The sequence below is a fragment of the Phoenix dactylifera genome, unplaced genomic scaffold (assembly GCF_009389715.1).
Source record: "Phoenix dactylifera cultivar Barhee BC4 unplaced genomic scaffold, palm_55x_up_171113_PBpolish2nd_filt_p 000112F, whole genome shotgun sequence".
Classification (NCBI taxonomy): Eukaryota; Viridiplantae; Streptophyta; class Magnoliopsida; order Arecales; family Arecaceae; genus Phoenix; species Phoenix dactylifera.
The window spans coordinates 839,830-867,715 of NW_024067684.1; the positions used below are offsets into that span (position 1 = coordinate 839,830).

The following is a 27,886-nucleotide window of genomic DNA, read 5'->3' on the forward strand; positions in this document are numbered from 1 at the left end:
GCGGATGAAGAAGAAGTGGACGAAGGAGAAGTCCACACTGCTCCTACCTAGAGGCGCCATCCACGCCTCACGAAAAAGACGAGGAGCCGCCGCAGACGAAGCTCCCGCTGCCTCCAGGGGAACGCCACCTCCAAGGGATATTCCGGTCCTCCCCAGTGTTAGGGGAGAGAAGGAATACAAGGGAGAAGAGCATATGGAGGCGCGGTCCCGGATCAAGCGCCTGGTGCGGAGCTCAATCGGGAGGCCGAACTTCAAGGAGGGGAGACGTGATCCCGGATGAAACGCCTAGAGCGGAGTTCCGCCGGGGAGAACCTCCTTGTTGATCCCAGATGAAACGGCTAGTTGGCGGAAGTCGCGAAGGGCGCGCCTCCCGTTCCTTCGGTAGGGGTCTTTCAACCATGCGCCGGAGAGGAGGCCCACAATCCATGGCAACCTGAACAGCTCCGGTTTGGCAGGCTCCATCGCACCTGCACCTATATTTATAGCCAAACTGCGGCCCCCCGGTCGTTCCGATGCGGGTGGCTCCAATAAATGCGGGCGCATTGAATCCGGAGCCGATCCGGCTCTCGAGGCATATCTTCCCGCGATTTCCTAAGCGTTATTCTCCTTAATCGCATTCTTTGTGCAGGACACTCCGGGTGGCCTGTACCCCTAGGTCCACATATCTCCGCTCGCGCCCAGGCCGCATCCGCCTCGAAGAACGCGCGTATCGCGGCCGCTTAACTGACACTCCTCGCAAGCAGCAACTGGCGATCCGATTTCCCAGGTAACCCCTCAATTAGCATTTAATGCCCATCTGGTGTTCCCCAGGCGACGCTTGGAGAGGAGGAGAAACACGATCGCAGCTGGCCGCGGAGAAATTCCGTCGGGCGGCAAGCGACAGGCGCACGACCAGCGAGCGGAATTTTCCGAGGCTCGGCTCTCGGATGCCAGGCTAACCCGATGATCATCCCGGGAGCAGACTAGCCTGAAGCCCCGACCGGTCGCCTCGGCTTGCGCCAGCCTTGGCCGACCAACGAGCGGAATTTCCCGAGGCTCGGCCCTCGGATGCCAGGCTAACCCGATGATCATCCCGGGAGCAGACTAGCCTGAAGCCCCGACCGGTCGCCTCGGCTTGCGCCAGCCTTGGCCGACCAACGAGCGGAATTTCCCGAGGCTCGGCCTTCGGATGCCAGGCTAACCCGATGATCATCCCGGGAGCAGACTAGCCTGAAGCCCCGACCGGTCGCCTTGGCTTGCGCCAGCCTTGGCCGACCAACGAGCGGAATTTTTCGAGGCTCGGCCCTCGGATGCCAGGCTAACCCGATGATCATTCCGGGAGCAGACTAGCCTGAAGCCCCGACCGGTCGCCTCGGCTTGCGCCAGCCTTGGCCGACCAACGAGCAGAATTTCCCGAGGCTCGGCCCTCGGATACCAGGCTAACCCGATGATCATCCCGGGAGCAGACTAGCCTGAAGCCCCGACCGGTCGCCTCGGCTTGCGCCAGCCTTGGCCGACCAACGAGCGAAATTTCTCGAGGCTCGGCCTTTGGATGCCAGGCTAACCCGATGATCATCCCGGGAGCAGACTAGCCTGAAGCCCTGACCGGTCGCCTTGGCTTGCGCCAGCCTTGGCCGACCAACGAGCGGAATTTCTCGAGGCTCGGCCCTCGGATGCCAGGCTAACCCGATGATCATCCCGGGAGCAGACTAGCCTGAAGCCCCGACCGGTCGCCTCGGCTTGCGCCAGCCTTGGCCGACCAACGAGCGGAATTTCCCGAGGCTCGGCCCTCGGATGCCAGGCTAACCCGATGATCATCCCGGGAGCAGACTAGCCTGAAGCCCCGACCGGTCGCCTCGGCTTGTGCCAGCCTTGGCCGACCAACGAGCGGAATTTCCCGAGGCTCGGCCCTCGGATGCCAGGCTAACCCGATGATCATCCCGGGAGCAGACTAGCCTGAAGCCCCGACCGGTCGCCTCGGCTTGCGCCAGCCTTGGCCGACCAACGAGCGGAATTTCCCGAGGCTCGGCCTTCGGATGCCAGGCTAACCCGATGATCATCCCGGGAGCAGACTAGCCTGAAGCCCCGACCGGTCGCCTTGGCTTGCGCCAGCCTTGGCCGACCAACGAGCGGAATTTCCCGAGGCTCGGCCCTCGGATGCCAGGCTAACCCGATGATCATCCCGGGAGCAGACTAGCCTGAAGCCCCGACCGGTCGCCTCGGCTTGCGCCAGCCTTGGCCGACCAACGAGCGGAATTTTCCGAGGCTCGGCCTTCGGATGCCAGGCTAACCCGATGATCATCCCGGGAGCAGACTAGCCTGAAGCCCCGACCGGTCGCCTCGGCTTGCGCCAGCCTTGGCCGACCAATGAGCGGAATTTCTCGAGGCTCGGCCCTCGGATGCCAGGCTAACCCGATGATCATCCCGGGAGCAGACTAGCCTGAAGCCCCGACCGGTCGCCTCGGCTTGCGCCAGCCTTGGCCGACCAACGAGCGGAATTTCCTGAGGCCTAACCCTCGGATGCCTGGCTTAGCGCCGGAAGAAGTTCCTGAGGCCTAACCCTCAGATGCCTGGCCTAGTGCCGGAAGAATTTTCTGAGGCCTAACCCTCGGATGCCTGGCCTAGTGCCGGAAGAATTTCCGAGGCCTAACCCTCGGATGCCTGGCCTAGTGCCGGAAGAATTTCCTGAGGCCTAACCCTCGGATGCCTGGCCTAGTGCCGGAAGAATTTCCTGAGGCCTAACCCTCGGATGCCTGGCCTAGTGCCGGAAGAATTTTCTGAGGTCTAACCCTCGGATGCCCGGCTTAGCGCCGGAAGAAGTTCCTGAGGCCTAACCCTCGGATGCCTGGCCTAGTGCCGGAAGAATTTTCTGAGGCCTAACCCTCGGATGCCTGGCCTAGCGCCGGAAGAATTTCCTGAGGCCTAACCCTCGGATGCCCGGCTTAGCGCCGGAAGAAGTTCCTGAGGCCTAACCCTCGGATGCCTGGCTTAGCGCCGGAAGAATTTCCTGAGGCCTAACCCTCAGATACCTGGCGTAGCGCCCGAAGAATTTCAAGAGTCGGGAGTCAGCGAGACGCTACCAAGAGTTAAAAAGAAGAAGGACGAAAGTGAAATGAAGAAACTCTATTTGCATTAACTTTCATTGTTTCAGGGCCGAGACCCATACAACTTGGCAAAACGCCAACACACAAAGAAAAGAACAAAAATACAGAAGGTCAGCTTGGAGGAACCCCCGGGTCGGGAACGCCGGGCACGTCCGCAGGGGGTAGGGAGACGGTTGGAGAATCAGCAGGCAATGGCGCCAGAGGGGAGTCGAGAAGGGAGATCCCACTCAGGTCAATTTCGGAGTACTTAGCCGACACCCTTGCCAGGCCTTCCTCGAAGCCTAAGACAAAGGAGTCGGACCTCGCGTCCGACATGTCACGGACGAACTCGTCAGACTGACGATAGGCCTGTACCGCCTCCGACATATCACGGGTGAACTCGGCGGACTGACGATAAGCCTGTACCGCCTGACGCCCGATCTCCGCACTCTTCTCGGCCAGCGCCGCCTCTGCCCGCTCCATAATCTGAGCCTTCGCCTCCAAGACCTTCGCCACAATCCGGTCATCCGCCTCGGAGGAGACCCTCAGCAGATCAGCCTGAGCCTCCTTGTGCTTCGCCTCGGCAGCAATGCGAGCAGCCTCAGCCTCCTCCAGGCGCGAATAAAGCTCCTGGTCGCTCGCGCGGAACTTCTCCAAGACCGACTCCAATTCGCCCAGCTTGGCTTCAAGAGACCGGGTTCGGTTGCGGGCGTTGTCGGCTGACCGCTGGGCCTTCTCCCACCTCTCCCGGTAGTCGGCAGCCTTCCGGGATTGCTTCTCGGCCCGCTCCTCCGCCTTCTTGATCTCGCCCTCGAGACCCGAGGCAACCTTGAGTTGCTCCTGAGCCTCCAACAGTTGCTTCTCGAGGGTGACGAAGCCGAGTGCCCGCTCTTCGGCCACCTGGAGCCTCGTCTCGAGGTCCCTGGTCGTCCTCCCCGCCGCAGCCTGACCTCCCTCCTCTACTGCCTTCAGTTGGCTCTCGGCCCTCGCCAGAAGCCTCGCCTGTTCCTCGTAGCACTCCTCCAGGCGGATCATGTACTGGGCGAGCTAAGAGATAAGAAAAACGAGGGCGTCAGGCGGGGATCAACAGAGCCTATAAATGATGAAAGCGACCAAAAGAACACTCACCGACATGAGACAGACGCAGCTGGCGGCCCCAACGTCAGGGACCCTCATCTCTCGGACCCGCCTGCGGTCCTTCTCCAGCAGCACCGTCTCGATGAGGTTTCGGGCGCCGGTGAAAGTGAAGGCCGACCCCGACTTCTCCCCGGAGTCGGACGGTGGTTCTGCAGCCTTACCCTTACCCATCGCTTGGGGAAGAGTCATGCTGACCATGCTCGGGGCGGGGACCGCCCCTGGAATTGACAGGGTCCCGCTCGGCCGGGGCCTCGGCGCGTCCCTCCTCGTATCATCCGGAGCCGACCGAGTCGAAGGCTGGGCTGGTGACCGATCACGTCCGACCCGTCCATCTCGGGCGCGCCCGGGTGATGCCTCCGGAGAAACGGTAGTCTCGGCATCGGAGGGCTGATACAGCGTCAACTGCCGGTCCGCACCCGCGGCGTCCCCCTGATCGGTGGGTCCGGACCCGTCTGTCGGCGTCGGAGTCACCTGCTGGCGGGACTTCTTCACCGGTGGGGCCCCGCTCGGAGGAGCTCATTTCTTCCTCCGGACTGCTTCCAGTAGGGACGTCCTACCAACAGCCGTTGCCTTGTCCGACCGCATGACGTCGTCGATCTCTGCAAAAAGGACGAGGTGGTCGGAGGTTGAGAAACTGAAGGAAAGAACGAGACGAAAGAGGAGAAAAGAGCTAAAAAAAAAATGGTGGCGGGCTCACGGTCAGCGGGGACCAAGCTCAGACCGACGTTCACCAAGGTATCCTCGGAAATAAGGCAAGCCACCGGGGGGAGCCGGCCCTCGGCAACCAACCCCTTCAAGACGGCGACGCCATCGGATTCCTCCCTCGACAACCTCGATAGGCCAATCGGGGACTTCATCGGCGTCTCCCAGGTTGCCCTGATTCCCCAAGAGGGATCTACGTCAATGAAAAAGAAACGCTCCTTCCAGCCGTGAATGGAGGAAGGAGCCTCCTTGACGAGGCCACACCCTCGCCGCGCCGCAAAGCACCACCACCCTCTGTCCTGGGGGTGGCCGTTCAGGCCGTAGCATTCCCAAAAGACATTCAGGGTGGCGGGAACCTCGTGCATGCGGCAGAGAACCTGGAAGGCCGTCAGGGCGCGCAATGAGTTCGGCACCAGTTGCGTCGGCGCCACTCTTAAACCCCGAAGCACCTGCACAACTAAGTCCGAGGGGGGAAAGCGGAACCCGGCCTGAAGAATGCCCTCGTTGATGGCAACCTTCCCTGGAGGAGAATGGGACATCCTCTCCTCAGGCCCCGGGAGCGTAACATTGCAGGCCTCGGAAAGGTGGTATCGAGCCACGAACCTATCTAGGTCTTCGGCGACCAGCTCCGACTTAATGCGGTTTGCTCTCACTTCGCCCATCCCTAATGGCCAGTGAATCTACGGTCAGGACGGGGTCAAGAAGGGGGAAAGGACCGGAATGACTGGAGTACACTAATACAGAAGGAGAAAGTATGGAGAGCCTTAAATTGAAGAATGGGGCAACTCACCGGAAAAGAAGGAAGAACGGCTCCGAGAGCGTCAAAGGAGGAGCAAGCGAACAGTCCGACGGCGATGACGGCAGTGCAAAGGAGAAACTCGAAGATGTCTGTAAAGAGAAAGGCGGACGGAGGAGGGCCCCCGGTTAAATAGGCGGAAAGGTGGGCGACGCCTCGGTGACGCCAGAGGACGCCTGGCTGCCGAAGGGTCGCTCGCGCCCCAAAGGCAAATCGACGCCATTAAGGAAGGATGTCCGCCGAAATCCTCAGACTGCCAGGTCAGCAACAACCGCCATATGCCATAAAGAAGGCGGGGAGCTCGAAGCGCGCGCGCCTCTCCGAGGGATGGCGGCAATCTCGAAGCATCACTCCCTTCACCCGTTCCCCTTCTGGTTCCGGGCTCGGAAGTGGGGGGCTACTGTTACGGGAGAACTTAGCCACCATGCCCCACGTGACCGGCACGCGCGCCCAGGAAGACTACGGCAGCCCCTTGATCCAGCAATCCGACCCCGAGTCGGACATCTTCGTCTCCGCAGCCCGACCCCGAGTCGGCTGCCCCTTGATCCAGCAATCCGACCCCGAGTCGGACATCTTCGTCTCCGCAGCCCGACCCCGAGTCGGCTGCCCCTTGATCCAGCAATCCGACCCCGAGTCGGACATCTTCGTCTCCGCAGCCCGACCCCGAGTCGGCTGCCCCTTGATCCAGCAATCCGACCCCGAGTCGGACATCTTCGGCTCCGCAGCCCGACCCCGAGTCGGCAGCCCCTTGATCCAGCAATCCGACCCCGAGTCGGACATCTTCGGCTCCGCAGCCCGACCCCGAGTCGGCTGCCCCTTGATCCAGCAATCCGACCCCGAGTCGGACATCTTCGTCTCCGCAGCCCGACCCCGAGTCAGACACCTCTCGACAACGACAGGCTATTCCCCAGAGGCACGCCGCAGCCTCCTGCTCCACTACTCCCTGCAACGGTTGTATCTGGCGCTGCTCCACGATCCCCTGTAACAGCCGTACAAGGCGGAGCTCCACTACGCCCTGTCATGGCCGTACCCAGCGCTGCCCCACGACGCCCTGTAACGGCCGTGTCAGTGGCAGCTCCATCGTGCCCCACGATGACGAACCCCCCTGAAAGACCCCCCAGCCTGGTATATATGCAGCTGGGAGGAGGGGGGGTAAGCAAGAACTTCCAGTGCATTCTCTTACTTGCTACTATTATCTCTCCTTCTCCTCCAATCTCCTCTGACTTGATCGTCGGAGGGCCCCCACTACCCCAGTGGTGGTGCGAGGCTTGCTTGCAGGTTTCCTGGTGGAAGGTGGAGCGCAATCAACACCAACCAAGGCAACTCAAACGGAACCCCGTTCACACCGCTGTGCCAATCGTTCTCGGTTTGGACCACCAGCAACAATAACTATGAGGTGCTGGGTAACCCATGACTTGAAAGACTTGCAATAGACCTTTAGTCAGAACAAATGATCCCTGACGAACTGAGTCCGTCCGTTTACAAACCAAATTTCACATCACACTATTTGTTTTTTTTTATCTATATGACTGAACTTAGTGTCTCCCAGCTCCCATATCAAGAGGGCCAAAGATCGCACAACGCCCGCGCCTCCTTCAGCCCGTGATCCAAAGATCGCATGCCAGCGCCCCCCTCTTCCAGAACCGAGAGTCCCAGCATCACGCGTCCGTGAATGGCATCTCCGGTGATCCCGCAATGTCCCAGCTTCATTCCATGGCAGCCTCCGTGTCCGGACATACCGCAACCAGCCGGGAAATGCGCGGCATTCAACCTCCAGCATGCGATCTAGCACGGATTGACGCCCTCCGCCCCATCCAAGCCGTGATCAGACTCCCAAAAATCGGATCCCCCAAGCATCCCGTGATGCAAGCCGAGATCGCGTGCCAGCAGCCCCCTCTGCAACCGCCCAGCGACCCTGTGATCCAGCCGTGATCCAAGCTCATCCCATCCCGTGATCAGCGATCCAACGCGTCTCTTCCCTTCCATTTCTCCCACCGCGTGCCAGCAGCCCACCTTCCGCTTCAGCTCCTCCCAGCACCCGAAGAAGGAAGCCCCAGCCGTGATCCACTCCTCCGCATTCTTCTCCCAGCAGCCATCCACGAAGGATCTCGTCCGTGATCGACTCCTCCCCGCGTCCTCACCGCGTCTGCCATCTCCCTTCCGCATCAGGCGTCCGTCCGCGGCTATAAGAGGAGTAGGAAGAAGAGGAGGGGGGGAGTGCTCGGTGGGAGGCCAAGGGCTAGGGAGGTGGGAGCTCGGCTGGTTCAAAGGAGAAGGAATAGGGGAGGCTCTGTTCTTGGGAAGAAGAAAGAGATTAAAAGTATTAGTTTATGTGTTGTTTAACCGTGGGAGAGAAAAAGAAACTTTATTTTATTTTATTTTATTTTATTATTTGCAGAAGAAAGAAGCATTAGGCTTCATCTTCAATTTTTTTCACTTTTTTTAATCATTCCTTTTTATGAAATCAATCAATTTCTTTCATGCAATCCTTGTTCTAGGTTTAGTTAAATTTCTGTTTTCTTTATGCAATCGTTTAATTTTTCTTTTTATGCAATACATCTTATTTTCCTTTATGCAATTTATGTTCTAGGCTTTTGATCTTCTTAGCACTGTTTTTCATCTATTTTAATTCATGCCAAAACTCTTCTCTGATTAGTTAAATATATAAATGTTCTTTAAATCTAAGTATATGTCTTCTAGTTAATTTCAATTAAAAAAAAATAATTCTCCAGTAGACTAGAAAATCTATCATCATTCTACATCCTCAAAATAATGTTTTTCTTTAATCATTCAAAAATCGATTTCAAATCCGAGTGAACGTTCTGATTTTTATGCAACTCCAATCGCCTCCCTGTGGATCGACCTCTTACAACCGCTATTCTTCGAGTAGGAAAGGTAAGAGTAAAATTTAATTTAACTTTTGTTCGTCGGTTCTAACAACGATCTGTCTAGCATATTTTTAGGTAGACAGGAATCGGTCGAACATGTATCATCATCATCAGAGGATGTTGTATTATGTCCACCTTTATCTTGAAGTCTTGCCTCAGCATCCAACCAATCTTTGAAGCAGAGAAGCATCTCCACCATTTCGCTCGTCATCCTACTTCTCTTTTCGTCAAGAACACGCCGACCTACACTAAAAGCGGATTCCGATGCTACCGTGGACATCGGCACAGCTAAAATATCGCGTGCAATTGCAGACATAACAGGATATTGATTTCTAACACTCTTCCACCAAGATAATACATCTAGATTCTTTATTTGATTTTCATCATATGCAGACTGAAGATCATTTCGTAAATAAAATTCTAGTTCACTACTTAAAGATGAAGAAGATGAAGATAAACTTGAAGCATGTGTGTGTCTTTTCTGTGCAATGAATGAAAAAATAGATGACGAACGAGAACTACTAGAAGAAGGAATAGAGGTTTGTATTTGTGTTCTAGATCCACGAATTTTTTCATCATATATAGCATAAATATCATAAAGAAGTTGTTTTACCTCATTTTTAGTAGGTTCAGGATCTTTAATCATATTTTCACAGTATGCATCAAGTAAAATTAGCACGCCATTTAATTTAACTCTAGGATCAAATACAGCAGCTAAGTTATGCATAGGACATATCTTGTCCAATACTCATTCCATTTAGATTCCATTAGGTCAATAATAGGCATTAAAACATCATCATATCTATGTTCTGCAAATTTTTGACTAATTATATATGCTTGTTATAAAAATGAACATGAAGTTGGATAATAAATACCAGAAAGAACATTGGTAGCATTATAAAAACTAAGCAAAAAATCTTCCAAAATTTTTTCTTTATTCCAATCAGTTTCAGTCAATGTAAAACCTAATCCACGATCATTAATATATGCACTTAATAAGTTTCTATATGGGTATGCATCATGTATCATGCTATATGTTGAGTTCCAACGAGTAATTACATCAAGTTTAAATTTTTTAAAACGTTTACCATGATTTATACATAGTTCCTTAAATTCTTGAAGTCTTGATCTTGAAGCATGAATAAAAAAAACTGCATTTCTAATTTTACCAATCACATCTTGAATCATACCCATGCCAGCTTGAACAGAAAGATTTAAGATATGACATGCACATCTAATATGCAATAAATTTCCATCTAACATGGGATGCAATGAGTCTTTTAATAATGCAACAGCAGAATTATTATTAGATACATTATCAAAAGTAATAGACATAATTTTATCATTAATATTATATGAACATGCAGTTTGATAAATGATATTTGAAATTTGTTGCCCAGAATGTGGAAAATCAAAATCACGAAAAGCAAGAATACGTTTATTTAATTGCCAATCATTATCAATATAATGAGCAGTAATGGCAATAAAACAATTACTACCTACAGATGCTGACCAAATATCAGAAGTTAATGAAATTTTTACATTTAAAGTAGAAAGTGATTCAATTAAACTTTGTTTCATTGCTAAAATAAACTAAAAGGTAATTCATCCTTAACTATCCATTTTACAAGTACTTTTCTTTGATTTTCATGATTATATGCAAAATTACCTACAAGTAATCCTCCTTGTATATTAAGGGTACTTTGAGTTTGAGCATGAGAATCATGCATCCTATGACTCTCTTGATGTCTTTTTAAATACCCTGTTCCCCCACTACTACTACAACTATAAAGTTTGGCACATTTTTTACATTTAGCTTTCCAGACTCCATCAACCATAACTCTATCAAATTCAGTCCATACAGCACTAGTCCTCTTACGAGAAGAGGTTTGATCTTCACTCAGTTCACTAGTTCTAGAGGAACTAGGAACATGGGGTTGGGGATTAGTTTCTTCTTCCTCAGAAACAGGAGGAATGCCAAACTGACTTTCCTTGATATATCTAAATTGATGAATTAAAAAAATAAAAACTAACCACAAGGAGGATTGGAGGAATTGAGTAGAGGGTCGGAGGGCAGAGGCAGAGCCGCAGAGCCGAGATTCTGAGCTTCCTCTTGTGCTCTCAACAGGAGTGACCTTCTCTTCTCAACAGGAACCTCCTCTTGTGTAGCACTTGAACACTTGTTAAATGCAAACTAAAAATTAAATTGCTAGAAGAGCACTTTAGAAGAGAGAAATAATAGTATTAGAGAAGGAGAGAATAGTTGGTTTGGTGTGGTGAGAATGAGGGAGGAAAGGGCTATTTATAGAAGCCCAAATTTTTTTTTTCCAAAATACCCCTCAATTCAGCCGTTATTGGACAGTTGGGAGGGGTAAAACCGACTTTTTTCCAAAATAGCCGTTGGAAACGGCTATTTTCCTCACCCCTCACCGTTGCGGGCCGTGCCTGGCACGGCCCGTTTATACCCGTTACGGGCCGTGCCTGGCACGGCCCGTGGCGTGCCGTGCCCGGCCCGGCCCGCCAATAGACGGGCCGGGGGCCGGGCCGGGGGCCGGGCCGGGCTTCCTTTTGCGCCCACGACGGGCCGTGTCGGCACGGCCCGCTTCATAAGCGGGCCAGGCCAGGCACGGCCCGTTTAGACCTTGGGCCCGGTGGGCCTGGGCCGGGCCGGCCCGGCACGGCCCGATGCCCAACACTACTGTAAAATTAATTCTCTTATGGACGAAGACGAAGGTGAAGCCAAAGATTTGGGTGAGCCAACATATGATGAGGAGGTAAAAGAAGAGGAAGTGGTTTATGCCGATCAAGGAGAATCTTTGATGGTTTGTAGGAGCTTGAGCACAACACATGTAGAAGATGACGAGTGGCTTCGCAACATCTTTCATACAAGATGTACTTCTCATGGCAAAGTTTATGATATGATCATTGATGGAGGAAGCTGTGATAATGTCGTGGCAGAAACAATGGTGGAGAAATTGAAGCTCAAAATCGAAGATCATCCTAAACCATACAAGCTTTCTTGTCTTTGCAAGGATAATGAGGTAAAGGTTCACAAGCATTGCCTTGTTCAATTTTTTATTAGTAAGAAATATTCCGATGAGTTGTCTTGTGATGTTATACCTATGGATGCATGTTACTTATTACTTGGTCGTCCATGGCAATATGATAGAAAAGTAATACATGATGAATTCAAGAATATGTATTTCTTTGTGAAAGATGGGGTGAAGATTGTGTTAGGGCCTACTAAAATAGAGAGCAGTCCCAAGCCTTCTAAAGGGGAGGAAATAATCTTTTGTCCAAGTCTAAAGTTGAAAAGGACATAGTGGAATCTCATAGAACCTCTATAGGAGATGAGGAGAAGTGTGAGTTGCCTCCTATCATGGATACTTTGTTCCATAAATTTTCTGATATTGTTTCCGATAAAATTCTACCAGGACTACCATCTATGAAAGACATGCAACATTGCATTTATTTTATACCTGGTGCTAGTCTCCCAAACAAGGTAGCATATAGGATGAATCCTAAGGAGTAAGAGGAGTTACAAAAGCAAGTAGACGACTTGATTGTTAAGGGGTTAGAGAGGGAAAGCATGAGCCCATATACGGTTCTAGCTCCTTTTATGCCTAAAAAGGATGGTTCTTGGCATATGTGCGTTAATAGTAGAGCAATGAACAAGATTACAATCAAGTACCGATTTTCAATTCCACATCTTGATGACTTACTTGATCAATTACATGGTACTTTTACATTTTTGAAGATTGATCTTAGGAGCGGCTACCATCAGATCCGAATGAGGCCAGAAGATGAGTGGAAGACTGCTTCAAGACAAGGGATGGATTGTATGAGTGGATGGTTATGCCATTCGGATTGTCAAATGCCCCGAACACTTTTATGCGCCTTACGAATCATCTGTTTAAACTTTTTATTGGTTTGTTTGTTGTGGTTTACTTTGATGATATTTTAGTGTACAACAAGCATATTGATCAGCACTTGATGCATCTTCGTTAAGTTTTTAAGAAGATACAAGAGCAAAAGCTGTATGTGAACTTGAAGAAGTATCACTTTTGCACTATTAGACTCATCTTCTTAAGTTTTGTAGTCTCAAGTGATGGAATCAAGATGGATCTAAGCAAGATGGAGGCAATCACAAGCTAGCTTGTTCCCAAAAACTATTCATAATATCCAAAATTTTCATAGGTTAGCTTCATTTTATCGTCAATTTATAAAAAAATTCAATGCTATTATTAATTCTTTCACTGATTATTTGAAAGCGGGAGTCTTTAAGTGGATTGAAGAAGCATAGAAGAGTTTTGAGATTTTGAAGAGAAATGTAACTAAAGCTTTTGTCTTAGCATTGCCAAATTTTGAAGGCATATTTGTAGTAGATTATAATGCTTCTAATCTGGGGATTGGTGTTGTCCTTAGTCAAGAAGGTAAGCTTATTGCCTATTTCAGCGAGAAGTTGAGTAAGTCTCGGAGGTAGTACTCTATTTATGACAACGAATTCTATGCCATCATGCGAGCCTTGGATCACTGGAGCCATTATCTTTTGCTTAAGAAATTTATTCTCTTTTCTGATCATGAACACTGAAGTACATCAATGGGCAACACAAATTGAACTGACGACATGTTCAATGGGTGGAATTTTTGCAGACCTTTTCATTCACCATTAAGCATAAGTTTGGACTTCAGAATAAGGTGGCTGACGCACTAAGTCAAAGATATTTCATGCTGTCTACTATGCAAGTGAAGAAGTTCTCAAGGAGCCATATCAAGATAATCTGTATTTCAGTACTATTCTAACTGAATGCATAAAAGGGTCATTTAATCATTTCGTCTTGCAAGATGGATTTCTTTTTCAAGGATAATCGGTTATCCATTCCTTAATGCTCATTGCGAGAGGCAATTATTCTAGAAGCTCATGGAGGTGGCCTAGCTGGACATTTTGGGCGAGACAACTTTTTCGTTGGCGGCATCTCATTTCTATTGGCCTAGAATGGAGCGAGACATTATGAGGCACTTGGAGCGATTTAAGACTTGTCATATAGCCAAGAGTCATGGGCAAAACACAGGATTGTATACCCCATTACCAGTTCCAAATTCACCATGGGAGGCTGTTAGCATTGACTTTGTAATGGGGCTGCCATGGACACAAAGGAAGAAGAATTCTATCATAGTAGTTGTCAGTCATTTTTCAAAGATGGCGCATTTTGTTTCATGTAGCAAGATCATGGATGCTTCACATGTAGCTAACTTATACTTTTAGAAGATTGTACGACTTCATGGCGTGCCAAAAATGATTGTCTCGGATCAAGATACTAAGTTCATGAGTCGCTTTTGGTGCACTTTGTGGAGAAAGCTTGGAATGAACTTACTTTTCAGCATGTCGCATCATCCTCAAATTAATGGTCAAACTGAAGTTGTTAACCGAAGCTTGAAAAATTTATTGAGGAGTTTTGTAGATAAAATCATTCGTCAGTGGGATCTTATGTTAGCTCAAGCGGAGTTTTTCTACAACCGTTATGCAAGTCAAACTATTGGTTACAACCCTTTTGAAGCAGTGTATGACCATAATCTAATTAACCCCTTGCAATTTAGTGGAGATACCGATGAGCGAGTCAAGGCTATTAAGAAGATGCATGAGCAGATTAGAGAGAAGATTGTCAGTTAAAATGAGAAGTATCATGCTAGTGTCAATAAGAATCGTAAGCCGACGTCTTTCAAGGAAGGAGATTTGGTGTGGATTCATCTTCGAAAGGAGCATTCTTCAATTGGAAAGTATGGGAAGCTGATGCCTCGAGCTGATGGTCCATTCAAGGTGTTGCGACGTGTCCGAAAGAATGCTTACAAGGTTGAACCTTTAGGAGATTATGGTATTTTTTCTACATTCAATGTATTTGACTTATCCCCTTATCATGAAGATAAAGATGAAGCTGGTCCAAACTTGAGGATAAGTCTTTTTTTCAACCTGGGGAGCATGACACAGGTGCTTAAGGAGCCAAATTTTTTTTCTATGGTAATTTATTTTTGGTTTATGCCTATGCAAAGGCTATTTATGGAACGCTTATTATTTAGGCTATTATTTTTGGTTTATTTTTCTTTCTTCCCAAGTTTAGGATTATTTATTGTAATTGCTTAAAGAGCATTCCAAATGTGCCTATATAAAGGCATGCCCTATGTTATGTTTTCATAAATGAATTTCAGTTTAAGAGAATTAAGGATTAAGCCTTTGACTTGACAAGTTTCTTCTTTTTGGGTGTTCTGTATATCTGGGCTTTTCTTTGGGTTGTGAGCGTGTTCTTACTCTGTATCTTGGAGAGATTGTTCGTGAGTAATGATCACTAGAACTCTGTATCTTGACCCAACTTGACCAATCTGATCCAAATTTGGTACACCGTTAGGGCTCACAAGGGCGCTTATAGGTCTCTAACTATCTATTCCTCTAATCTCGTCTTGTGTTTGAGGACGAGAGGAAGGAAAGAGATTGTCTTTTGTATACTGTCGAATGGCATGAATTTTATATTAAGGCTTAGGTTGGTTACATTAAATGGAAACATTGTGGCAGATAGAATAGGGTTAATTTTGCCATGTGGAAGAAGATGGGTTCATGATGAGTCCTTTGCAGCTATTGAACTTTGTTATGTGTCATTATCAAAACTATATTCCTTATTTTAACCCTTGTATGCTTTTCTAGTAGTATATTTAGAAAAAATAGTAGTAGAAAGGATTAGCTTAGATGCAATTCTTTTCTACTCAAAAAAAGTATTGCATATGTGAACAGAAAATTTTTCTTGAAGCTAATAAAGTTAAAGCCTATCATTATTAGGTTAGTTTGTAATAGCATCAACCCTTAATGCTTAAACACTTTTACTTGTACGGTCCTGCATAATCTACTTTTTGTAGCTTTCACTCATGACAAGTACAGAGATCGCACTCGGACCCAGCCTAGACCCGACTCAGACCCAAATTTTTTGGGTTGGGACGGGGTTATACATAGACCCGACCAGACCCAAATGATTCGTTAAGTTAGAACTTTTAGCCATGGATCTGACCCGACCCAACCCGATCTTTTATTGGGTTGGGTCTGGGTCCAATAATAGGACCTGAACAAAGAACTAGGTTAGGTCGAGGTCACTCATGACCCAGTCCGACTTGACCCATTTGCACCCCTAACTACAAGACACTTAACAATGCTATTGGATTGTAGCTAGATGTGGAGAGTGCCTGGGATGCGGAGCAAGTAAAGGGTTTTTTTCTCCTTTGTCACCATGAAGTATTAGTCATGAAGAAAGAAGTTTTGGGCTCTTCTAAGTTTGAATGAGTGATAGGACAAGAGTTGTATCTTTCGTGCGAAAGAAGAATCCACCTTCCTTTGCACGAATCCACCATCATATCGCACAATGTTCACTTTGAGGTCTGTGTAGGCTAATGAATGAATGAGTTCGAAGTGATTGGAGATCTATGCGGGGCACTATCCAATGGTCGATGTCATGAAAGAAGATCAAGCATTCTTTCACACAAAAGATACAACCTGAACCCTAAGTGATGAGAGTGCCCCAGACTTGGACTTGTTAGTAAAGGAGTCACTCATTGATGTGGTCTTTGAGACATTTGGAATAGTTTGAATAGAGGACACTAATGAGGATGAATTTGTGGAGTCAGTTAAATTATTTTTATTGTTTCTAGATATTTTTGTTATTTTTTGCAATTTTTATCATCTTTGAATTAGGAGATAAATCTAATCTGATTTGGATTGAGCATTGTTAGTGAAAAAGAAGGAAATTTGCATCCTCTTCTAACTAGAAAAGGGATCTAGCTCCAACAAAAAGAGCAGATCTCTAGAAAATAGTAGAGAACTTGTACTTTCTCCTCTTTTTAGCTAGAAAAAGAACCTATTGTCGCCCTTACTGTCCCATTCCGAGTCAGCTAGGGAACTTAGGATCCCTAGAGAGTTCAGTTGATCAAGGCAAAGGGTGGCTTGCTAAACTCGAACAGGCAATGCCTACATGCATGCGCGGATGTGCCACCGATGTTGGGCTAGTTAAAAAGATGTGGGTTGAATGAAGAATAGAGATTAGCATGGGTCTAGGTGTCTTAACTTTTAAGAACTTTTGCCACCATTATACCACCTTTCAAATAAGATGAAAATAGATGGGAGTGTAGCATTGAGCTATGGTACAAGAGTGTAGCACTAGACTGCGGTAGAAGGATGGCACTAGGCTAGGTAGGGATTGTAGCACTGGGCTATGTTGAGGGTGTAGTGATGGGCTACAGTAGAAATCTAGGTTACACATAATCTTAGGACAAAAGGTACATTAAACTTAAGATAAAAGATAAAGATTCATTAGATTGATTGTTGAAAGATCCTCTATAGAATATGATTCTACTTATTTATACTAATATATAATACCTTTCCTCAAACACGATAATTGTTCACTCTGACAATTTCTTCCCACATTTGGTCTCCACTTCTAGTAGTTTTGGCAATTGTTTTCAACCATCTTCCCACTATACACATAGGCAAACACAATCATTTTGTAACTACCAAACTGATAATTATGCCTTATCGACCATTAACTTATTCCGACGTAGCTTGTGTTGGTCATCTCCTATCACTTGGTCTATAATATAGTCTTCTATTATTGAGATCTGAGCTTGGTATGATTGCCTCAGTTCCATCAGCCAACGGCTCAAGACTTGACCTTTAAGTTTGCTTCTTCATTTGAGGGTCCAATTATATGTGTTCAGCTTGGGTCTCTACTCTTGGTATGATTTCATAGCTAAACTTCATCCCGTCTTAGTAGAGGTCACGTGATTCTTATCTAGTCTAATTCTATCAACTTAATCCATGTAACACTTACTTCTGGCCACCAACTAAATTGTTGAGATGTGGTATAAATAAAATCGAACTCAAATAAGGAGAACAAGAAAATAGAAGGCAGATGACATGATTTTGGAGAGCAGAAATAGAGTACAGACTCTACTCTCTACCCATAATATGTACAACTATTATAGATCATGAGTAATTAATGAAAATAAATGTCTCACAGGCCCATGTTCTAATTTTTTTATTATTTATTATTTTATTAAAAAAATTGAGCTAAGCAGGTTGAAAGAATTTCTTCCTTCTCCATAATCAGAACAATTTTGGTATCAACATAGTTATTGAACCCGGGCTGGAGACTTATTTGGGCCAAGTGTTCAGGTCATCATGAGGTCATTTGTTTGACCGTAGGGTTAGTTGGTCAAACCAGATTTATGACAAAAATATTAAATTCTAAAACATAAAAGATAGTTTCAAGTTAAGAGAGATGTACATAATTATTGATAAGATTATATTTTATATATTATTATATACATTATATAGGTCAACGTTTTTGGTCTTATTAGAAAACAGGACCGACCAGGGATCTAGTTCATTGATTTTATAGTCCAATTGGTTGAAGCAGCCTGGGTTTAATAACCATTAATAGCAAAGTTGGAGACCTCCTAGCAAAACTCTTTTCAAATTAAATTGGCATCGTTCATCAACAAACATTTGGTTCCCATAATATTTACCCACCATGCCACCCTAGCCTAGATCTAGCACGTCTCTCTTTTTAACTCCATTATTCAAATTTAATAATTTTATGGTACCAAAATATAGTATCGCCAAACCTAGAGGGTTAGAAGAAAGGGAACTCAGCTGAGTGGAAAGGAAAATGGGCTGGATGATGGCAATGGCGATAACCCTACTTGTGGACAAATAAGCGACCATGGTTGTCATTCAGAGCAATCCGACCCAAGAGAAGGAATTTGGCAAAGCCATGGAGAAAAAAATCTTGGGCCAAGGTCATCAAAGGCCAAACTCAATGTTTAGGAGATGCAAAGTTTTTGATCATCCCTACTGATGTAGTTGAGGATTCATGCAAAGAATGGAAATCCATGGCCTTTGTAGGGAAGACCTTGGGGAAGAAAGTTTTCATTGACTATATCGCAAGGGAGATGAAACAAAGATGGAAGTTGGCACCTGAAATGGAATCTTTGACTTTAGCAGAGGGGTTCTACTTGTTTCAATTCAACACAGAGGATTCCAAAAATAAAATCCTCCTTGATGGAGAATTTTGAAGCAATCCTTGGACAAGTTATATAATAAGGAAGAGATTTATTGGCTCAAAAGTGCCATGGATAAAAGATGGGTATATTGAAATACAGCTTTCCTCAATAAGGCCGCCTCAGGTAAGAAAAGAAGCAATTTCATTGCCTCTCTCGTGGATGGAGGAGTTTAGTTCATCCCTCAGAAAGATATTGCTTCAATACTCTATTTATATTTCAAAAATATTTTTGGAAGCTACTCTAAATCAAAGATTTCTAACAATTGGAGCTTCCTCTATGCTAGCCCTTTTATTTGGTTTGAGCACCCTCATTGACGCCTTCTTTGTGGATGAATTAGACATGACATACTTTCGTTGGGAAGTTTGAAAGCTTTGAGGCCTAATGGGTCCTCTTTCTTCTTCTTTGAAAGATATTGGAGCTTAATCAAGGATGATCTTTTATCCTCGAGGATTTTTGTGAGAATAGAGCCTGAATGGGCTGAAGCCAGCAGACCCACCAAAAAAAAATACAGAACAAAGGATCGCAATTGCGATCCTTTGCTCCACCTTCCACGGCATGACATGGGCTAGATCTGCGGCAACACTACGGGAGCTCCACGGCCGCTTGAACGGCTACCGATTACGCTCAATCACAGTTAGAATCACGGCAGTAAACAAGCCATGTGTCTAATCCCTTCGAGAACCCTCTAAATCTCCTCGCCCTTTGCCATTGATCCACCACCGAGCTTCCACCTCTCCTCCCTTACTTCCAGTGACCGACGCACCACCACCTTTGAGCTCTGCCACTCTTGAAAACCCCTTTTGTTCTCTTAAATTTTTGCTGCTCTATTTTTTTAGGTCGAGTTGCTCATTTTCACTAGAATTCATTGCCATGGCCAAGAGCTACTGCTTGCGCCGCTCGCTGGTGAGACCCCACCCTCTCTTGTTTCTTTATTGGCTAAGGAAGTCGCCTCTAAGTTAGCTAGGGGGGCGCTGCCCCCTTTCTTTCTCCTTCTCTATTTCTTCTATGTTCACGACCCCTCCTCTATTTCGAGCCAAGTAGTTGTTCCTTTCTCACTGCGCCACCACGAGCTGCTGGCCGAGCCACCGCCAGGCCATCGACCACCCAAGCCTGTCCACTGCTAGACCTTTCGGCCTATCCTTCCTCTCTTCCTTCTCTTTCCCCTTCCTCCTTGTTTTCTTAATGGGATGAAGGACCTCTGTTGGGATGTGTCAACCCTATCTTAAGCCAAGAGAAAAAAAAAATACTCTCCGACTCTCCTTAACCAAGTATATCTAGACTTTGCTCCTAATAGTCGACCGGAACCACTCAAACTGGGCCCGTGGTCAGGATTAGACCAAGATTTGGACTGAGATTCTTTCTTCAAGCCTCCTTCTCTCTCTAAGCCAAACCTAGGAATCTTAGTTCAAAGTCCTTGCTTCCATTTTGCTTAGATCCAACTTGATCCCTTGGTGGGTGCCCTGCATCGCCTCGATACTTGGGTGGTAGATCAGCTCATTACTTCAACCCCATCTAAATTTGACCATCGTTGGTCTTCACTATTGAATCCTCCTTACTTGGACTGACCTAGGCAGTCAGGCACAATTACCTAACCGAATTGCTCTGGGGGAATGAGTCCGCTCTCCAGAAATATTTAATTTTGACTTCTAGAATGATGTTAAAATTTATAATATTTTAATAATATTAAGCAGGCATATCTGACCCGTTTGTCTAAAATGGGATTTAAAGCGAAAAGATATAAGTAACCTAATATGTCAAAGTGCGTTTTTCAAGTTATTTGGTAAAATAATTATTAGTTGAATAAATTTTGATATATAATTTGTACTTAGTTAAATGGATGAGCAATGTTAATAATCATTTTAAAAATTATATTACATATTATAAAATTTAGAAAATGTGATCGGACAAATTATGAAAAATCTATTCTTGTATGTATATATTCTCAGCATAGATATGATCTGGCCCCGCCAATAGAGATTTTCTGTTGGCCTTGTCGACTTGTAATCTGTGAGAAATTGGTTTAGATTTCACTCCACCGATGATTAGAATAGTGATATTTGGACACCGTCGTCACAGATGGTTAATAATAGTAGTTTTTTGTCACAGATATTATGTTGCTTACTGGGCTAGTGTAGCTCACCATCATGTTTTCTCTATTTCTTAGATCGAGATGCATTATCGCATGAGACTGAGGAGTGTATTAGATTTTTTTAAGATACCTTCATTTGGTGACGCTTTAATGAGATTAGTTAGAGTAATTAATTTGATTTATCTTAATAGTTAGTATATGTTGGCTTATGGCACTTTGAAACTCTAGTAACTGATTAAATAAATTTTTAGAAATTAATATTGCTTTGATATAATCTATAGCGTTGCATGTCTGTATGGCTCGCCATACAGGTGTGCAGCGTTTGTTGCGCTCTGGATTCCCTGCATGGTAAATTTGGTGGTGAATTGGAACAAGCTGAACATTGTATCTGAGATTCACAGTTTCTTGGGCCTAACTCGATATTATAGATGGTTTGTTGAGGATTTTTTCTTAATTGCTGCACCTTTAACTCAACTAACTCGTAAACTAGTTAAGTTTGAGTGGTCAAATAAATATGAACAGAGCTTCAAGAAACTTAAGGAACATTTAGTGTCAGCCCCTATCCTTATCCTTTCTTCCAGTGGTGAAGATTTTATCATCTATAATGATGCTTCAATAAAAGAATTGAGTTGTGTGCTGATACAGAATAATAAGGTAATTTAGTTTCCCTACGTAAATGCTTTGGGGCGCCCATTTTGTGTAGAAAAGAAAATTATCGGACTCATAAACATTGATTTGATAATTTAATAATCAATCACCTTGCGTATGGTAATAGATAAATCCGCAAACTTTTAATGATCTCCATTTGCTACGTGGTGGAAGAACTCTTCGTGTGCTCATAACTTGGGGCCCCTAGCATTACTCGTTTTTCTATTATTACTTTTTAATAAGGATGCGAACGAACCATGCCAAGTCCTCCATGGACACGCTATCCATGCGTGGGTCGTATTAATCCCCTTTAACGGACAAAAGGTTTAATTCCAGGAGGCCAGCTGCTTGTTTCAGAGAACACTATCCACCCAAGCCTTCCACTTGGACACATTTCAGCAAATGCTGCTAACCAAACCAACAAGCTGAACCAGATTCATTTAAAGATCACCAACTCCCCCAGTTCCTGCCTCTGGAGAATATTGTGGAAGAAACCTAGCTCTAGAGAGGCACTGCAGGTACTTTCTGTGCTTTTCTCCAGGGAAAGGTCATCTTTCTTTGTGCCTCAGTATGTTCTACAAACCAAATACCATTGTCATGTTGATAGTAGGAACAATGAGCTCTGATGTTGGAATCTTTATCATTGTCACAGGGATGCTTACTGCGATAGCAGCAGTTTTGGTGGTAGCTCTCTTTGGATGGATTTACCAGGCCATCCAACCTCCCCGTCCAAGAATCTGCGGCACTCCAAACGGTCCTCCTGTCACCTCTCCAAGAATTAGGCTCAGAGATGGAAGGTACCTGGCCTACAAAGAATCTGGAACCCCCAAAGACGAGGCGAAGTATAAAGTCATCATCATCCATGGCTTTGGCAGCTCCAAAGAATATGAATACCCTTTCAGTCAAGTAAGAAAAACAGAAAATTGCAGCAGATTTCTATGTTGATACATGATGGATGTGTGGGACTAGGTTTCAATGGTATTATAAAATGTTGGTTTCAGGATCTTGTGAATGAACTGGGGATCTACTTCCTACAGTTTGACAGAGCGGGCTATGGGGAAAGTGATCCAAACCCCAAACGCATGGTAAAGAGTGAAGCTATGGACATTGAAGAACTCGCTGATCAGTTAGAACTTGGATCGAGGTTCTATGTGCTTGGAGGTTCCATGGGTGGTTACCCTGTCTGGAGTTGCCTCAACTACATACCACACAGGTAATCTCTCTATAAACATCCCACTCTCATGCTCTATTCCTTCAATGTAGTCATGTTTCTGAAAACTTGTATCCGAGTTAGCTCCAGTTCATCTCAAAAGATTCAGGCGAAAAATTGCACTGGAGTACTCTATCAAACTTTTTCCTTTACAAATAGTTTCAGTACTTGCAGATTAGCAGGAGCAGGACTTGTTGCACCGCCTGTCAACTACTGGTGGCCTTCTTTTCCTGCCGACCTGGTAAAAAAGGCCTATAAAAGGTTGTTGGTGCAGGACCAAAGGACTATCTGGATTGCACACTATGTTCCTTCCCTGATGTATGCCTGGATGTCCCAGAAATGGTTCCCTACTGCGGCTGCTGTTGAGAGGCATCCTGATCTGTTGTCCCCTCAGGACAAGGAGAACATGCACAAGAGGCCCAAAAAAGTTAGGTCACCTCGGGTAAGGTCCTTCACAGATAGGCTTCGGAATGTTTCATATTTTAAAGGATTCTTATCTCACTATTTCCTCCGAATCATTTTAAACTACAGAAATAAGAAGGATAAAGAAGGAAAAAAAGAAGAGAAGGCATGAAAGCAGATTAATCAATGAGAATTCTGGTTTCTTGACCGATAGGTTCACTGTACCAGCCCAAACTAGGCAGTACAGATCGTACCGTACCATATATGTTTGGTACAGTATTTGGTATAGATGGCGCACCGACATTCGGTATACTGAAAAGATTCTATATTACCATACCAACGCAATACTAATATAGTACCGATACAGAATTCGGTATTGAGAAGGCAAATCTTTATATGAGTAGTTTAGTTTAAAAGTAAAACTAAACTAAAGCCTCTTTCAGTGTTATACAGTCAATAAATATTTGGTAGCTAATAAAATAGGATCAAGAAAGACCAATTTTTTAGCCAGTATTAAGGTCTATTTTGGTTCCCTCCAACGTAACGAGGCACACACTAAATGCAAGAATTGGTACAATTTGAGCAAATTTCTAATTTCCTTTATAAAGGAATATCTCACACAACTAGAGAAAAAGATTGTCCAACTAACTAAGATCATATCTCAATTGACAATGCCTTTAACACAAGCACCAGCAACTCTTATAGCGAAGTTGTCTTCCATATCTAGAGATGATAAACTACTATTTAGCAAGAGGATAAGCAACCTACGGGTACTCATAATCCTTGTCTTCTACCTTTTAAAAATGAAGCTCGAATTGAGATCCATGAATATAATGAGCTATCGGTGTAGAGAAGTTGGATAACTAGTTAGACTAGTTAGAAACCTACTTCACTATCTATGGCTATATTAGAATCTAGAAGGTAGCTTTTACCCATCTCAAGCTTTTCAAGCATGCCCTTATCTGATGGTATTCTTATATGAGGAATGATGACATCTCTCTTAGATGTGGAGAAAATTCAAGAAATTAATCAAGAAGCAATAATACCCACTCACCTATGAGGATGAATATTGAATCAAATGGCAGTACCTATGGTAGAAGTATGATCGAACTATACACGATTACACCTCCGAGTTCCACAAACAAGCCATCTCACTTGAAATCTCCATCGATGATCATGTGGTTTTCATGAAGTACGTTGGAGGTCTCTATAAGAGCATCCGAAAGGAGCTAAAGCTCTTCAAAGCTGAAGACATTGATGAAGCTAATGTGAAGACCATGTGGATTGGTTTGAGGAAGGACAATGGCGATAAGTTTAAAGAAGATGATGGAAAATCAGGCCACGAAGAGCAGGAGAGTAAGAAGTAGGTCAACATGACGTAAAAAAATCAATGTGGCCACTGCAGAATCAAAAGGCATACCAAGAAGTATCGAAAGCTTCATCCTGAGTTGCAATTGTAGAGGAAGAAGTCGAAGGATGAGGATTCCAACAAGAAAAGAAAGGTCGTCAATGGGATAGAGGTTGACGAGCTGCTTGAGCTTGAGCAAGCAGATTCAAAATTGAGTTTGATGCGAGGAAACTCAAGATAACAACTGAGGCAGACCTAAAGATGCAAGAGAAACTCTTCTACTTGAAGATCCAGATGAAACAGAGCATCATTTAGGCTATTACAAATTCTAGGATCCAAATAAAATTATCTCTAAAAGATTGGTTTAGAAGCTAGGGTTGCAGATGAAGCCTCACATGTGTCCCTATACCATTGGGTGGATTCAGAAAGATATTGAGTTACAGATCACTGAGTAATATACCTTCCAATTTGGAATAACTAAAAGGTACATAGACGAGGTAACTTGCAAAGTAGTTTCTTTGGATATATGCCAATTCATCCTTAGAAGCTCATACCTATGGGATCAAGATGCAGTCTTTTATAGATGGCTAAAAAAGTATCATTTTGCAAAGGATGGAAAGACATTCATGATAAACACCTCCAGGATATAAGAAAATATGGATCTTGCAACTGCTGCCCAAATGAAGCGATTTGTTAATGCCTGCAATAAGTTAATGTGGATGGTGATATGAAAAGCTAATACCACTTATAAGAAGTCATGCTCTCGTTCCTTGGTTCCACCTACTAGTTGATTGAGATTGAGGGGAAGTGGTCGTCATTGTCAATGAGGAAGGACAACAAGAAGCATCCCTATTGCAAAATCTAGATGCAAAAATAGGTTAAGTGGTTTGCTAAGATTCGGGAGCAAAGAAGAGTATGGATGGAACCCATCTCCAAGCAAAGCTAAGTAATTTATCCATGAGATAGGGAAGTAGATGTTTGCCCATCTATAGTTTTGATTTATAAAAGCTAAAGCCCCTAAACAAGGGAGCTCGGACAAAAAGGAACACCACACTCGTTGTTGACCACTTTGACTATTATAAATAGGTTGGAAAACATCCAGGAGCAAGATCTGCCATATTGAAAGGCCAAATTGCATGTTAAACTTTTGAAGACTATAATTTTGTCATATGATGCCCGATTCAAATGATATTTTAAATTAGATAACTTTTTGAGATCTACAATGTACGATCAATCTTCTAAAAAGTTGAAACAGACCGAAATTCCGCATTTGGTCCCTAAAATTGACCAGTCAAATTCAAAGTTTTCTTTTCAAGAAAAAAATTGATTGAAGACTTTGAAAGATATATACACTGAAAAAATTGCAAATGGAAAACAACTGTCAGTCTTTCATGAACAATATAATGCGTTGGAATGCCAAGTAGTTGAGAACTTACAAGCTAGCTAAAAGATGAGAAAATGAGATTTAGAATTATGGATGAGATAAGGTACATTAGATAATAAAATATTTGTGAAATATGAGATTAGAGAAATTTGATTTTTTTTAAAAAAAAGGGGTTGCCAATGAATAATGGTAGGCGATGGGAAAACCTTTGAATTTTGAGACAAAATCAGTACTCTGATATATTTTTTTGCATGTTAGTCTAAAATTGGTATTTGGTACATCTAGGATCACTTTGAATATGTATAAGATCTATTAGTTTAATATTTACAACTTTACTTTCCTCAGTATACCGTTTTAACAATAATCAAGTAAGTGAGCAAACTAATCGAAACTAAATCTTTTTAAGCAGTAACAATAGGACTCGAAATGGAAATCTAAAACAAAGAATTGAACTGCTACTCATATGCTAAACTTAATTTTGCAGTCATCACTGTTATCAAAAAGAGAACGTAGTCATTTAGTTATGATGTGGCATGTATAAGAAAAGATATTGACATAAAGCAAGGAAACTAACAACTCAGGATAACCAGGATAACCATCAAGAGTCCAAAATGACATGATGTCTCTTGTTCCTTGGCAAAAAAGGAAAATCAGATCTCTTGTTCCATTGGCCTCTTACCAAATGAGTAAATTTAAAGAATGGCTAATATAAATGGTTGGTATGCTACATATCACATATGGATTAGCAATAGGATTTAACTAGGCCAAATTGTGTGCTGTAGTAAACAGAATAAGAAATATATCATAACAAGAATTAAGTTTCTCTATTTCTATTTAATTATAATTTTTTTAATGTTTCAATCAAACTAATTATCTAAAGAAATCCATAACATACTGGATTACAGCTTCAAATTCAAATGCCAGGAAGAATCGGCGATCAGTTAAAAATCATTCTATGCCTGCTTGAATTAGCATTTTATAAATATAAAGACGATCCCAAGATTTTGATGAGATACCAGAATACCTCAAGAAAAATTATTCAAACAATCCAAATTAGTATATCATGGTGGTACAGTTTCATAAAGTTTTATAAGCACTGCATGTAGTTCTGGTAATGATACTCCAATGTTATTTTTATATGCAATTTTCAGAACAAGGCGCAGCAACAAAGCATCTTTGAGTCTCTCCATCGGGACATCATGGTTCTATTCAGCAATTGGGAGTTTGACCCCATGAAAATGAGAAATCCTTTTCCAAACAACGAGGGCACTGTCTACCTTTGGCAAGGGTATGAAGATAGGCAAGTCCAGGTGGAGTTACAACGTTATGTTGCACAGAAGCTTCCTTGGATACGATATCATGAGCATCCAAAATGTGGGCACACGTTATTGTATATGGATGGTTGGGGTGATGCAATGCTCAAGGCACTTGTACTTGGAGAAGAGTTCACTGCTACTTAGAATTACTTCTGAGTACTTGGCGTCACCTAGCACTCCAGTATGGGAAACAGGCCATATAATAATTGTGGTGTTCACAATCCTAAGAAAATAAGCAGTGCAACATTATATCACATGCATGCAGAGAAAATTTCTTTAGCCTCCAAGTTCTGAATTGCAAGGTACAACTACTTTTCTGTAAATTTAGAGCTACTTAAACTACAAAGCCATTTGAATATTTAACGTCACTTGCTACTACAGCCAGAAACTGACTAAAACGGCATTTCAGGTCTCAACTCTTTGCTTAGAAAGTACGGGGAAAAATAATATTATAGGGTATGCAGAATAATTTTATTCTTATGGTCTGCAACTCCTGAATTGCAGAAACACAACTGCTCTTCCGTACCCTACTACAGGGAGGACATCATGAAAAATTATTTATATGTCATAAACATCTATTAAGATTCAAGTACTAGATGTTTGGAAGTGGAAGTCGATTATCATTTAAAGGCATCGCGCTTGTAAATTAAAGTGGTCATTCATTTGTACTTACCATTTTACCACTTAATCATATCATATTAGATGAGAAGTTCTTAGTTTCCATATGACAAGCATGCCCAAAACACAATCCACCAAGCAGCTCTTCAACTAATACTAGCCATAAATGTGTTGAAAATTAAAGAATCATC

General features: G+C 44.4%; 1 protein-coding gene across 1 annotated transcript in view; it reads left to right on the forward strand.

The window, feature by feature from the left end:
- Positions 1-22,069: 22,069 nt before the first annotated feature.
- Positions 22,070-27,886, forward strand: part of LOC103717990 — a 38,418-nt gene continuing 32,601 nt past the window's right edge. The window contains exons 1-4 of the mRNA XM_039116550.1: positions 22,070-22,323; positions 22,419-22,630; positions 22,802-23,069; positions 26,913-27,212. Coding sequence (XP_038972478.1) covers positions 22,072-22,323; positions 22,419-22,630; positions 22,802-23,069; positions 26,913-27,212 — 1,032 coding nt within the window. The 5' untranslated portion in view covers positions 22,070-22,071. The remainder of the gene's footprint in view (positions 22,324-22,418; positions 22,631-22,801; positions 23,070-26,912; positions 27,213-27,886) is intronic.